Consider the following 12121-nt stretch of genomic DNA (forward strand, 5'->3'; position numbering starts at 1 on the left):
CTTAGGATTTTTAAGTGTTTGAGGCTTGTGCAGATGAGGACGGAGCTTAGGCATTGGTGGAATGAGGCATTATGACATCACAATCTGAGCTCTAGAATGTTGCTACTTAGGATTTTAAAGTGTTTGAGGCTTGTGCAGATGAGGATGGAGCTTAGGCATTGGTGGAATGAGGCATTATGACATCACAATCTGAGCTCTAGAATGTTGCTACTTAGGATTTTAAAGTGTTTGAGGCTTGTGCAGATGAGGATGGAGCTTAGGCATTGGTGGAATAAGGCATTATGACATCACAATCTGAGCTCTAGAATGTTGCTACTTATGATTTTAAAGTGTTTGAGGCTTGTGCAGATGAGGACAGAGCTTAGGCATTGGTGGATGAGGCATTATGACATCACAATCTGAGCTCTAGAATGTTGCTACTTATGATTTTAAAGTGTTTGAGGCTTGTGCAGATGAGGACGGAGCTTAGGCATTGGTGGAATGAGGCATTATGACATCACAATCAGAGCTCTAGAATGTTGCTACTTATGATTTTAAAGTGTTTGAGGCTTGTGCAGATGAGGACGGAGCTTAGGCATTGGTGGAATGAGGCATTATGACATCACAATCAGAGCTCTAGAATGTTGCTACTTATGATTTTAAAGTGTTTGAGGCTTGTGCAGATGAGGACGGAGCTTAGGCATTGGTGGAATGAGGCATTATGACATCACAATCTGAGCTCTAGAATGTTGCTACTTATGATTTTAAAGTGTTTGAGGTTGTGCAGAGGAGGATGGAGCTTGCAGGAATGGGGCAGGGACAGGAAAAGAACTCGCCGGGACAATGAGTTCCCGCGGGGACGGGGAAAAATAGCAACCAGTCTGGAGCCCAATTCAGAGACTCCTAGAACACTCTTCGTCTGTGTTTTCGCAGCGATGGTTGTGAAGAGCTGGAATAGGTCACTATAGTGAAGTTATGCCCTATCCTTCAGCTTTTACCGCTTGGGAGATTGCTCAGGGAGAAATCTAAAATTTGCTGTCTCATCTTGACCATCTTAATTAGCGATGTCAGTTCTGAGAAAAAGAAATATATTATGCTTGACTATAAACTGAGCTTTGGGGGCCAAAGCGCCAACTGGTTAGGTTATGGCAGTCTACTGACCGATTAAGGGCTCCTTATACTAAGCTGAGTCAGCGTTTTTAGCGCACCCAGCATTTTAGTGCACGCTAAACCCGCGCTACGCAGCTAGAACTAACGCCAGCTCAATGCTATTCCGCGCATTAAAGCCCTAACGCGGCATAGTAAAAGGAGCCCCTCAGTGAGCAGATAAAGTTAGAATAGCTTAAAGGCTGTCCTTACGGCCACGCTAACCAGCCACCGCTCTGAATATCGGCTGGTATGCGGTTAGCTTCCATGTTGCCGCACTAACCCGGATATTCAATGCTAGAGGCCAGACATATATCCAGGGTTAATTCAGCCCACAGCTGTAAGCTACGTACAAGCCGCTGGCTGAATGTTGAGCCCTGAGTGAATAGTGGAGTAGGGAATCTGAATGGCGCTGTCCAGGTGAACAGGTCTGTGTGGCACTGTGTATCACTTTTCTGTGCTTTGTGCGATGGCTGCTTTAACCCTTTCAGGACCATAAGGATCGTAGGCCAATTTTTGTGGTTTTGACGACATTTTTATGGTAAAAAGGGCTTGCAGATGCCAAAAAATTGATTTTTTTTGTGAAATATCATTATTTTTATTTTAAAAAAATCACACTTCTGGCTTATGGACAGTGTGGCAAGTGAATCTTCTCGTCAATCTGGCAACGACGCTAATGAATGAATGTCGGAACCAGTTTGTTTACATAAAGGCAGTATCCTATGGAATCCGTACATATCAAATTTAGAACTGTAGACTATCCCAATCAAAATTGATAGGATTTTAAAGTTATGGGACAAATATGTCCCTTGGTCCTGAAAGGGTTAAAAGAAATAAAGCCTCAGGTCCCTCCATGTGAAGAAGGCTAAAGAGCATACCTGTAATTGCAAAGCTATTGTAATTCCAGCACAGCATATGCCCATGACGGTGAATCCAGCAATCAACAAGGGTCGTCTTCCCAACTTCTCGACAGTAAGGCACTGCGAAAAGAAATCGATTCCCAGCTTGAGAGTCTTCTGGCGCTTCGGGGGACGATTAAGGGTCGTCGTTTCTAACACGTGCAACTGTTACTATGTACTTTTTACCACTAACTCGTGCTAGTTTACCATGTGCCAAATTTTATACGATGGACCTTGTTACTAATAACTTAGATTGGTAGTAAAATAATACATGTTAATGGTGGCCCTAAGAGAGCAATTCTACAACTGGGTACCTCTAGTTGGGCACCCTGATGCCAAGAGCGAAGCACCTCTTGCCTAACAGCATCTTTGAGCCCAGATTCCATTATAGAACACACACTGGTGGTGGCGTGGCTGCAGTGGCGTAGCCCCCCCCCCATCCGCTCCTTCCCCCACCCCCTCCTACCGTGTGCCCCTTCCCTTTCCCCATACCCTCTTTAAAGTTCACGGCACGAGCAGCAACCCCGACCAGCGTTGGCTCGTCCTCTGACATCGCTTCCTGGGAGTGGGTCCAGGAAGTGACATCAGAAGAAGAACTGACGCTGGCGTGAGTGGCAGGTTGGAGTTGCTGCTTGCACCATGAACGTTAAAAAGGTACGGGGGAAGGGAAGTAGTGTGCGTTGGGGGGGGGGGGAAGGAGGGGGCGCAGAGAGGAGGATGGGAGCTGGCGCTCCCACCAAGGGGATGGATCGCCTTCTCCTTACTATGCCACTGCGTAGCTGCCATTGAAAGAAAGGCTGATCACTGCAGGCTCAGTGTTACTCCCTGATTTACAAAAGCATAAAGGTACTTGTATTTCTATTGAAAAAGAAGTTTAAAATAAGATTCCTTTTTAAGTATTTTTCATATAGATGGCTTATTATAAAATCAAGCCCCAAAAGAGGATTCTCCAGGCCAGTTTAAACAGTAATAGACATTAATAAATGAATTTTTTAAAATATATTTTTTAAACTGTTCATTATAAATGGGCACCAAGAAAAATTTTGATTCGTGTCATTTTCCATATCATTTAGGGAAATGTTGATTCTGTTTGGGAATTCTCCATTCCTTGTCATCACAAGAAACAGTATAAAACAGAATTTTTTCTGTCTCCCCCCCCCCCCCCCCCAAAATCCAAGTACCCTCACCTCGATCCATTCGCCCCTGCACCTCCTCCCTATGATCGAAGCTCTCCCCATACCCTTTCCCCCTGGGCCTATCACCCTATTGGTCTAGCAGGGATCAACTGTTCTTGTCCATGGCCACATCCAAAATGGCAGCCTCAATCTTCCTCCATAGTCTTGCAGTGCCGATAGTATCACAAAACTATAGAGAAAGATCATCATATCGGCTGTGGCTACAGCCATGAACAGGAGCTGATCAGCAGTGCTCCTTCCCCAACATACTCCACTGGGCTAGTAGGGAGGGAGGCCCAAATCGAGGGGTGGGGAACTTGAATCATGATTAGGGTTACCATATGGCTCCAGAAAAAGATGATGGATGAGGATTTACTTCTATTGAAACAAATGGAAGTAAAACTCAGATATTAATGCTGAGTAAGTGCTGAGTAAGTGCTCCGACGCTCAGGGCAGGATTAATTCATCGAGGGCCCCTAGGCACACAAGTACAGTGGGCCCCCTGCCACGCCCCACCCCACCATGCGCCCAGGCGGAAACAGGAAGCTGCGTCAGAGGGAAGCTTTGGGCAAGCAGCACCGCTTGCATAATTACAGTTCCCGTTGCCTTTATTACCCGTGTTGCTTGCTTACTTTCCGTTGATAGGGGCGGGGGGAGGGGTGGGGGCGTCGCATTGCTGATCGATGCTGGAGGGGCCCATCCCCGTTTGGAAAAAAACAATGTTGATGCCCTCCTTCGTCGGGCCCCCCTGACCATTTCGGGCCCTAGGCACGTGCCTACTTGGCCTATTGGTTAATCCTTTCCTGCCGACGCTCATAGAAATTGAATGAGCGTCAGAGCATTTAGCTCACCAGCCCACGGTTTTTAAGAGCTTTGACTGCGGTTTGATAAAAGGGGCCCTTTATTTGCCAAAAACCATAAATAACAGAAGAAATGTTAACATTTCTTTCGACATTATAAATGACTGCCTATCCCTACTGTCCACCTTGTATGCAGGTTGGGGCAGGGGTTGAAAATAATATCTGCATATGTGTTAGGGTAGTTGGGTTTTGGGGGGGGGCTGGGGGGGGAGTTAATAGGCTGTTGTCAAAGTGAAAGTGCATAACTACTTTTCCTTTAAAAATAAATGTGTGACTAAGTACCCACAGACTTTGCAAATATGTGAACAAAATGAACATTGTCCATGGAGAAAACACTAGATAAATTGTGTCTTTTCTGTACTGGCCGGAAGTAGAATAATTCAGCCTTTACTATCAAGTCCATTTTGGCTGGATCTGGACTTTAGATTTAAAGCTCAAAGTGAGTAGGTAGTTTGTTACCTTTACAAAAGGGTTTATATTCCTTGAGGGTGCCTAAGCAGGAATATGTTGCATCTACTACTACTATTAATTACTTTCTATAGCACTATAGATCTGATTTATAAAGGCAACACACGGTTTTTGGTGGGTTCACACTTTCCACCAGAAGTAGGGTTACCAGATGTCAGGATTTCACTGGACATGTCTTCCTTTCCGAGGACATGTCCAGAGGTCCGGAAAGCTTTCCAAAACCCAGCACTTTTTCTGGGTTTTGAATAGCTTCCAGCTAGCCGCCTACGTGAACGTCTGCCAACCTCATTTGTCTTTTGCGGGGGGTCTTTTGAGAATGACTCGCTGTTTTGAAATCGTTCCAATAGCGACCTCGGTAGCAGCTTGTCAGATTTTACCATGATGTTTTGAGAATCTTCCACTAAGTGCCTCACCCATTGGGAGGATTCTTGTCCAATGGTTCCTAGCTTGGCGCTAGGGAAGCCTGGCTGACCAACCATGCCCGCATACACATGGATTAAACCAGGGGTGGGCAACCTCGTTCCTTGAGGGCTAAGTTCCCTCTAAGCAGAGTGCATGAGCAATTGTTCATACATTTTACATGGTTGCTCACAAAATCATTGACCCAACCTGATTTTCAAACAAAATTAAACTATAAAAAAAAATTAATTAAATGACATCAATTACCATATGTGTGATGGTTTTTGTATTATGTTCAGAAATGCATTACTGGGATCAAAAATTGTTGGTTTTTAAGAATTCTTACTCACAAACACACACACAAAAATCTGCACACCCCTGGCCTCTCCTTAGAGGGCTACAACCCATGACCCATAACCAAATCAGCTCATTGAACAAAAACTGTTTCTATAAACTCCATCTAATTCGTTCTATAACCTCTGTTCTAGAACCTGCTTCTATTCAAACTTTAATTCATTCACTGATCATCTCACACACAGACTACTGCAATTCTCTATACCAGGGGTGCCCAATACGTTGATCGCGATCGACCGGTAGATCGGGAAGGCAACGTGAGTCGATCACGGAGCCCATCCCAGGCTCCGTGATAGACTCGTGTTGCCATCCCGATCTACCGGGCCGATCAGCCTTCCTCTCCCCAATGTCAAAGACGCTGCCACCGGGCATCCACTTTAGTCTGTTTTTTGTCATTTCAGTGGGGGGGGGGGGGTGGCCGTGGCAGCGGCAGCAGCCTGAAAAAGAAATCATCCTGGCCGGAGTCGGTGTCATGCTTCGGAGCTTCTACCTCTTCCAGCAGCCTTCCTATCTGGCCCTCTCCCTTCTACCTGCATCCGGCCACACACCCTGCTCCGTGGCTCTCTTCAGCAACTCGTTAGCAGCAGTGATCGACACAAGCTTCTGAAGTTGGGGCCTATCCTCTGCAAGTCCCACTTGTTTCAACTTCCTTTTTCCACAAAGGCGGGACTCGCAGAGGGAAGGCCTCGATGTTGGCAGCCTGTCTTGATCACTGATGCTGACGAGTTGCTGAAGAGGGCCGCAGGGCAGGGTGTGTGGCTGGATGCAGGTGGAAGGGAGAGGGCCAGATGCAGGACTCGTGGGTGAGAGAGGAGAAGAGAGAGAGAAAGAGAGAGGGGAGGGAAACAAAAGGAAATATTTCATACTGGGCTGGGCTGGAGTGGAGTGGAAGGAGGGTGGAAAGATTCTGGCTACAGGGTGCAGTAACAAAGGAAAAGGGGGGAAAGCTGAAAATGGAGATAGTGACACAAAGAAGAGAAAGGGTAAGCAGGACCTACTGAATAAGGATAGAGATACAGAGGGGACATGAAGAGGAGGTGAAATAGAGACATAGAAGTAATGCTGAAAAGGGAGGGGGGAGATAAAGGCATTGAAAGGGCAAATGGTGAACATGGGGTAAAGACAAGGACAGAGACAAATGATTCTGAAAAAGTAGTGAGATAGGTGAGATGGACACAAAGAACGGTGATGCTGGAAAATAGGTGGAATGGTAATTCTGACAGACATAGAAGAGAAATACTGGATCAAGGAGAGATGGGGCTTAGGCTGGATGGAATGGGGAGAAATGCCTGGTTGGCCCGGAACTTCCTCTCCTATGTCAGAATTGACGTCAGGGAGCGGAATGCTGGTCAGTGCGATGCTTCTGCAGGGAGAGCTTGGGGCGGCAGTAGCTTGGGGGCTGTTCCCGGATGGCGATGGCGGCAAACCGAGTGGCTTGGGGAAGGGCAGGGAGACAGAAAGAAGGGGGAACAGGGAGACAGAAGGAAAAAGTTGGGGGAGAGAATGAGGTCTGGAGGAGAGGAAACATACAGGAGGCTGAAAGAAGGGAAGAAAGATTGGATGCACAATCAGAAGAAAGTGCAACCAGAGACTCATGAAATCACAAGACAACAAAGGTAGGAAAAATGATTTTATTTTCAATTTAGTGATCAAAATGAGTCCATTTTGAGAATTTATATCTGCTGTCTATATTTTGCACTATGACTCCCTTTTACTAAACCGCAATAGCGTTTTTTAGCGCAGGGAGCCTATGAGCATCGAGAGCAGTGCGGGGCATTCAGCGCAACTCCCTGTGCTAAAAACTGCTATCGTGGTTTAGTAAAAAGGGAGGGGGTATATTTGTCTATTTTTATATGGTTGTTACTGAGGTGACATTGCATAGAGTCATCTGCCGTGACCTCTTTGAAAAAAAGCCCGGAATATGAATGATAATTAACATTTTCTCTGCCTTTCAGTGTGCTTTGTGGGTTTTTTTTTAATTTCATTATTGGTAGATCATTTTGACTTAGTCATTTTAAAAGTAGCTAACAAGCCCAAAAAGTGTGGGCATCCCTGCTCTATACCATGGAATAACTCAAAAGGAAATTTGTCGACTGCAACTGATTCAAAATACCGCGATTAAACTCATCTATAAAGCCAAAAAATACGACCATGTCACCCCGCTTCTTCGAGAATCACATTGGTCGCCAATCTCACATAGAACAACTTGTTTTCAAAATTAAGTTCTCCCACTCCCCTGCCTTCTTAGATAAATATCTTATCTCACATACTCCTTCCAGGGCTCTCAGATCTTCCGATCAGAACTTACTGACGGTTCCCTCGATCAAAGACCTCTTATTATACCAACAGAAACACTATCTTTTCTGCCACAGCCCCTTCCCTCTGGAATGCAATGCCACCACACCTCCGCCGTGAAAACTCCCTAACCAAATTTGAAACTAATCTCAAAACATTTCTGTTCAAAGACGCATACCAAAACTGCAGTTAAGAATCCTCTCCAAGGAAAAAAAAAAGAGAACCGCTTTTAAGAAGTGACCTCCCTTTCCTCTTGTACTCTCCTCCCTCTCTTCCCTTCCTCTTATTTTTATTTTTTTGATGTAATTAAAGGTGTCAGGTCAAAAGCACGCCGGGACAAAGGCGCGCCCAGACAATTGAACGCAGCATGGAGGCGCGCGCCGCTCTAAATTACTGTTTTTAGGGCTCCGACGGGGGGGCGTGGGGGGAACCCCCCACTTTACTTAATAGGCATCGCGCCGTGTTGTGGGAGCGTTGTGGGGGGTGTGGGGGGTTGTAACCCCCACATTTTCCTGAAAACTTCACTTTTTCCCTGTTTTTAGGAAAAAAGTTAAGTTTACAGTAAAATGTGGAGGGTTACAACCCCCCAAACCCCCCACAAAGCCGGCGCGATGTCTATTAAGTAAAGTGGCGGGGTTCCCCCCCACACACCCCCCGTCGGAGCCCTAAAAAAATTAATTTAGAGCGGCGTGCGCCTCCGCGCTGCGCTCAATTGTCCGGGCGCACCTTTGTCTTTCGCGCCGTTGTCTATGAACCATAATTAAAAGCTCCCTCCCCCCAGCTCCTTTTGTATTTTATCTGTCCAAACTTTGTCCCTGTCTAGGTTACAACCAGTCTTATTTTATTTTTATGTTTTATAAATTTGTAATATTGTAAACCGGCCAGATAACTGTGATGGTCGGTATACCAAACTTGAAACATGTATGAGATCTATTTGTATGTAATAGAGGCAGTGCGTGCAAATAAATCTCATGCATATTCATTGGGGAAATCCTGAAAACCCGACTGGATTGCAGCCCTTGAGGACTGAGGTTGCCCACCCCTGGATTAAACTACTAAACGTCTCTGTTCCTTAATGCTACTTCTGAGCTAAATATTACTAATCTTAATTCCACTTGGGAGACTCTCTCACGGTGGCACCAAGAGACCTGCACCTAGTGTAAACTACACTTAGGGCTCCTTTAACTAAGCTGCGATAGCGTTTTTAGCGCACTTGGGATTTTAGCACGCCCTAAACCCACGCTATGTGGCTAGAACTGATGCCAGCTCAATGCTGGCGTTAAGGTCTAGCACGCGCAGCAACTCAGCGCCTGCTAAAACCGTTATCGCAGCTTAGTAAAAGGAGCCCTTAGCTTGATCTACAAAAATTTGGATGTGTGCAAATTGAAAAAACCATGCAGATAAATATTCAGAGTAAGGAAGAGTCTGAGTACTTGTTAAAGCCTGAGAAATATATAGTAAATCGTTGCTGGTGGCTGATGCATAAAAAGAGACAGTTCTAAGAACATGGTTAATAGATATTCTCATTTAGCTTGAAGAGTAGCGTTCTTCAACTTGAAGAGTCCCCATTGTAACCCTAGTTGAACATGTTTTTTACATCTTCCATAGAGTTAAAATAAAAACTTGCTTTAAATTCACAGCTCTTCATTATCTCGTCTATAGATCTATGCTCTAAAAAAAAAAAAATGTTTTCTCATTATTGCATATCGTGCATAGCTAATTTTGAACCACAGTAAACTTTTAACTCTTTTTTGAGAAGATTCAAATCACGATTTTGTGGAAAGCAGAAGATAATTTTGAACATTTGAATAGTGTTGACACTTGACCCTTATAGCATCTGAAAGTTAAAATTTTTATACAGTGTCTCCTAGTAAATTCTTGTCAAGAGAATTTTGTATGCAGAAGATATTAGATTGATCTTTTTCCCTCTATCACCTCCAAAATGCACCCATATTTTTTTTATAAGGGGTAAGGGACTGTGTCCATTAATCCTGCAGATATAACACCAAGTTCCATAAAAGAGATTCAAAAAAAGTGCAGGAGGGTGGGAGAAGAAAAAAAAGGAACCAGTTTTAGCACTTAACTTTTCTTCCCCCACTGGAAAAAGAAAGAGAATAAAAAAAAAAGAAAAAAGCTTTGAGCAAAAGCAGCAAAAAATATTGACAGCAGAACAAATGCTTGTAATTTTATAACCAATCTCCTGGTGTCCATTGGGTGCCATTCCTGCCTCCACTCAGGACCAATCAGACTGACAGAGCTATGAGTCTGCCTGAGCGAATGTGAGCTGCCTGCTGTAAAATCTTCCCTTCTCCACCATTTCAAACGGTCTTATTGCTTCTAGCAAGGATGTAGCTAAAGCTATGGCCACTTAACCCTACCGATCAGAGACAGAGAGAGAGAGTTGAGAAAGACAAAAGAAAAGAAGGAGAGAGAGGGGGCTGGTCCACTAAGCGAAAGAGAAAATGCAAGTTCTCGTGTCTGCAGTCTGTTATGTTTATTAAAGAAAGGTCGTGCTGTGAAATTTTGCTCCTGGGATCCAGTGGCTCACATTAGTCTCTCTAATTGTCAAAAATCTAATTTAGTGTTATATAGCTCAGGCCAGCCCTGGGTTAAAAATATGGAAGCCACGTTAGGTTATAAATCTATGCTCCTCTGTGGTAACTCTCCAGTTAAGTGAGTCTGTTAGAGCAGATAAAGTAGGGGGTCTGGGGTGGCATAGAGGGGGGGAGCAAGGCAGGAGGCGGGGGAGTGGAGAGAACCTGCTGATTAAAGTGCAGTCTTTATTGCTGTTTATGGGAGGGGAAGCGTCATATTTTTCTCTATAATAAAGATACATTTTCTATTCCTTTATGGGACATTTTTGCTGTTGGAAGAAAAAAAAAAAAAAAACTAAGCCTTAATTGCAGGTTCTAAATCAGAAAGCATAATAACCGCTGACTCCAACGAGACCAGAGTGATCGGCCCTGCCCGTGCCTTTAAGCAGAACCTGCTCTATTGGAGATCTTTGCCTGCCCCAGCTGACTATCAGCACAGAGTTTGGCTCCCAGGGTTCACCTTGGGGGTCGGCACTTAAGAAAAAAATCTGGGTGTCATCATGGACAATGTGTGGAAACCTTCTGCCCAATATTCGGCGGCGGCGGCCAAGAAAGCAAACAAGATGCTAGGAATTATTTTTAAAAAGGGATATTTAACAAGACTAAGAATGTTACGATGCTTCTTTATTGCTCAGTGGTGCAACCTCACCTTGAGTATTGCGTTCAGTTCTGGTCTCCTTTTTTCAAAAAAAATATAGCAGCACTAGAAAAGGTTAAAAATAAAAAAAGCAACCAAGATGATAAAGGGAATGGAACTCCTCTCATATGAGGAAATATTAAAGAGATATTGGAAAAGAGATGGCTGAGGGGAGATATTATTGAAGTCTACAATACAAAATCCTGAGTGGTGTAGAACGGGTACAAGTGGATCAATTTTTTTACTGTATCAGGATTTACAAAGACTAGGGGACACTCGATGAAGTTACAGAGTAATACTTTTAAAACCAATAGGAGGAAATATTTTTTCACTCAGATAATTGTTAAACTCTGGAACGCATTGCCAGAGGATGTGGTAAGAGCAGTTAATGTAACTGGGTTTAAAAAAGGTTTGGACAAGTTCCTGGAGGAAAAGTCAATAAACTGCTGTTGGGAAAGACATGGGAGAAGCCACTGCTTGCAATGGATCAGTAGCATGGCATGCTGCTACTATTTGTTTTTTTGCCAGAACATAAAAACATAAGAAATGCCGCTGCTGGGTCAGACCGATGGTCCATCATGCCCAGCAGTCCGCTCACGCGGCGGCCCTCTGGTCAAAGACCAGCACCCTAACTGAGACTAGCCCTACCTGCGTACGTTCTGATTCAGCACGAACTTGTCTTAACTTTGTCTTGAATCCCTGGAGGGTGTTCTCCCCTATTATAGACTCCGGAAGAACGTTCCAGTTTTTTACCACTCTCTGGGTGAAAAAGAACTTCCTTATGTTCGTACGGAATCTATCCCCTTTCAATTTTATAGAGTGGCCTCTCGTTCTCCCTACATTGGAGAGGGTGAACAACCTATCCTTATCTACCAAGTCTATTCCCTTCAGTACCTTGAATGTTTCGATCATGTCCCCTCTCAATCTCCTCTGTTCGAGGGAGAAGAGGCCCAGTTTCTCTAATCTTTCGCTCAACGGCAACTCCTCCAGCCCCTTAACCATCTTAGTCGCTCTTCTCTGGACCCTTTCGAGTAGTACCGTGTCCTTCTTCAGGTACGGCAACCAGTGCTGGACGCAGTACTCCAGGTACTTGGATTGGCCTTTGTGAAGACAGTGTACTGGACTAGATGGACCATTGGTCTAATCCAGTAAGGCTATTCTTATGTTTTAAAGGGTCAAGACTCACAACTGGATCATGACAACCTTATGAAGATCTATTAGGAAAATCAAGGTTGGCAAACATTGATTTAAAAAGGCCAGTATTTGAACACAATGTGACAAAACTGAAGTGAGATGAAGAATAGGCCATCCAGGA

General features: G+C 44.5%; 1 protein-coding gene across 1 annotated transcript in view; it reads right to left on the reverse strand.

The window, feature by feature from the left end:
* Positions 1 to 12121, reverse strand: part of LOC117359760 (solute carrier family 2, facilitated glucose transporter member 5-like) — a 196937-nt gene that overhangs the window by 59731 nt on the left and 125085 nt on the right. The window contains exon 10 of the mRNA XM_033942979.1: positions 2004 to 2105. Within this exon, the coding sequence (XP_033798870.1) occupies positions 2004 to 2105 (102 nt within the window). The remainder of the gene's footprint in view (positions 1 to 2003; positions 2106 to 12121) is intronic.

Source organism: Geotrypetes seraphini, chromosome 4, assembly GCF_902459505.1.
Source record: "Geotrypetes seraphini chromosome 4, aGeoSer1.1, whole genome shotgun sequence".
NCBI lineage: Eukaryota > Metazoa > Chordata > Amphibia > Gymnophiona > Dermophiidae > Geotrypetes > Geotrypetes seraphini.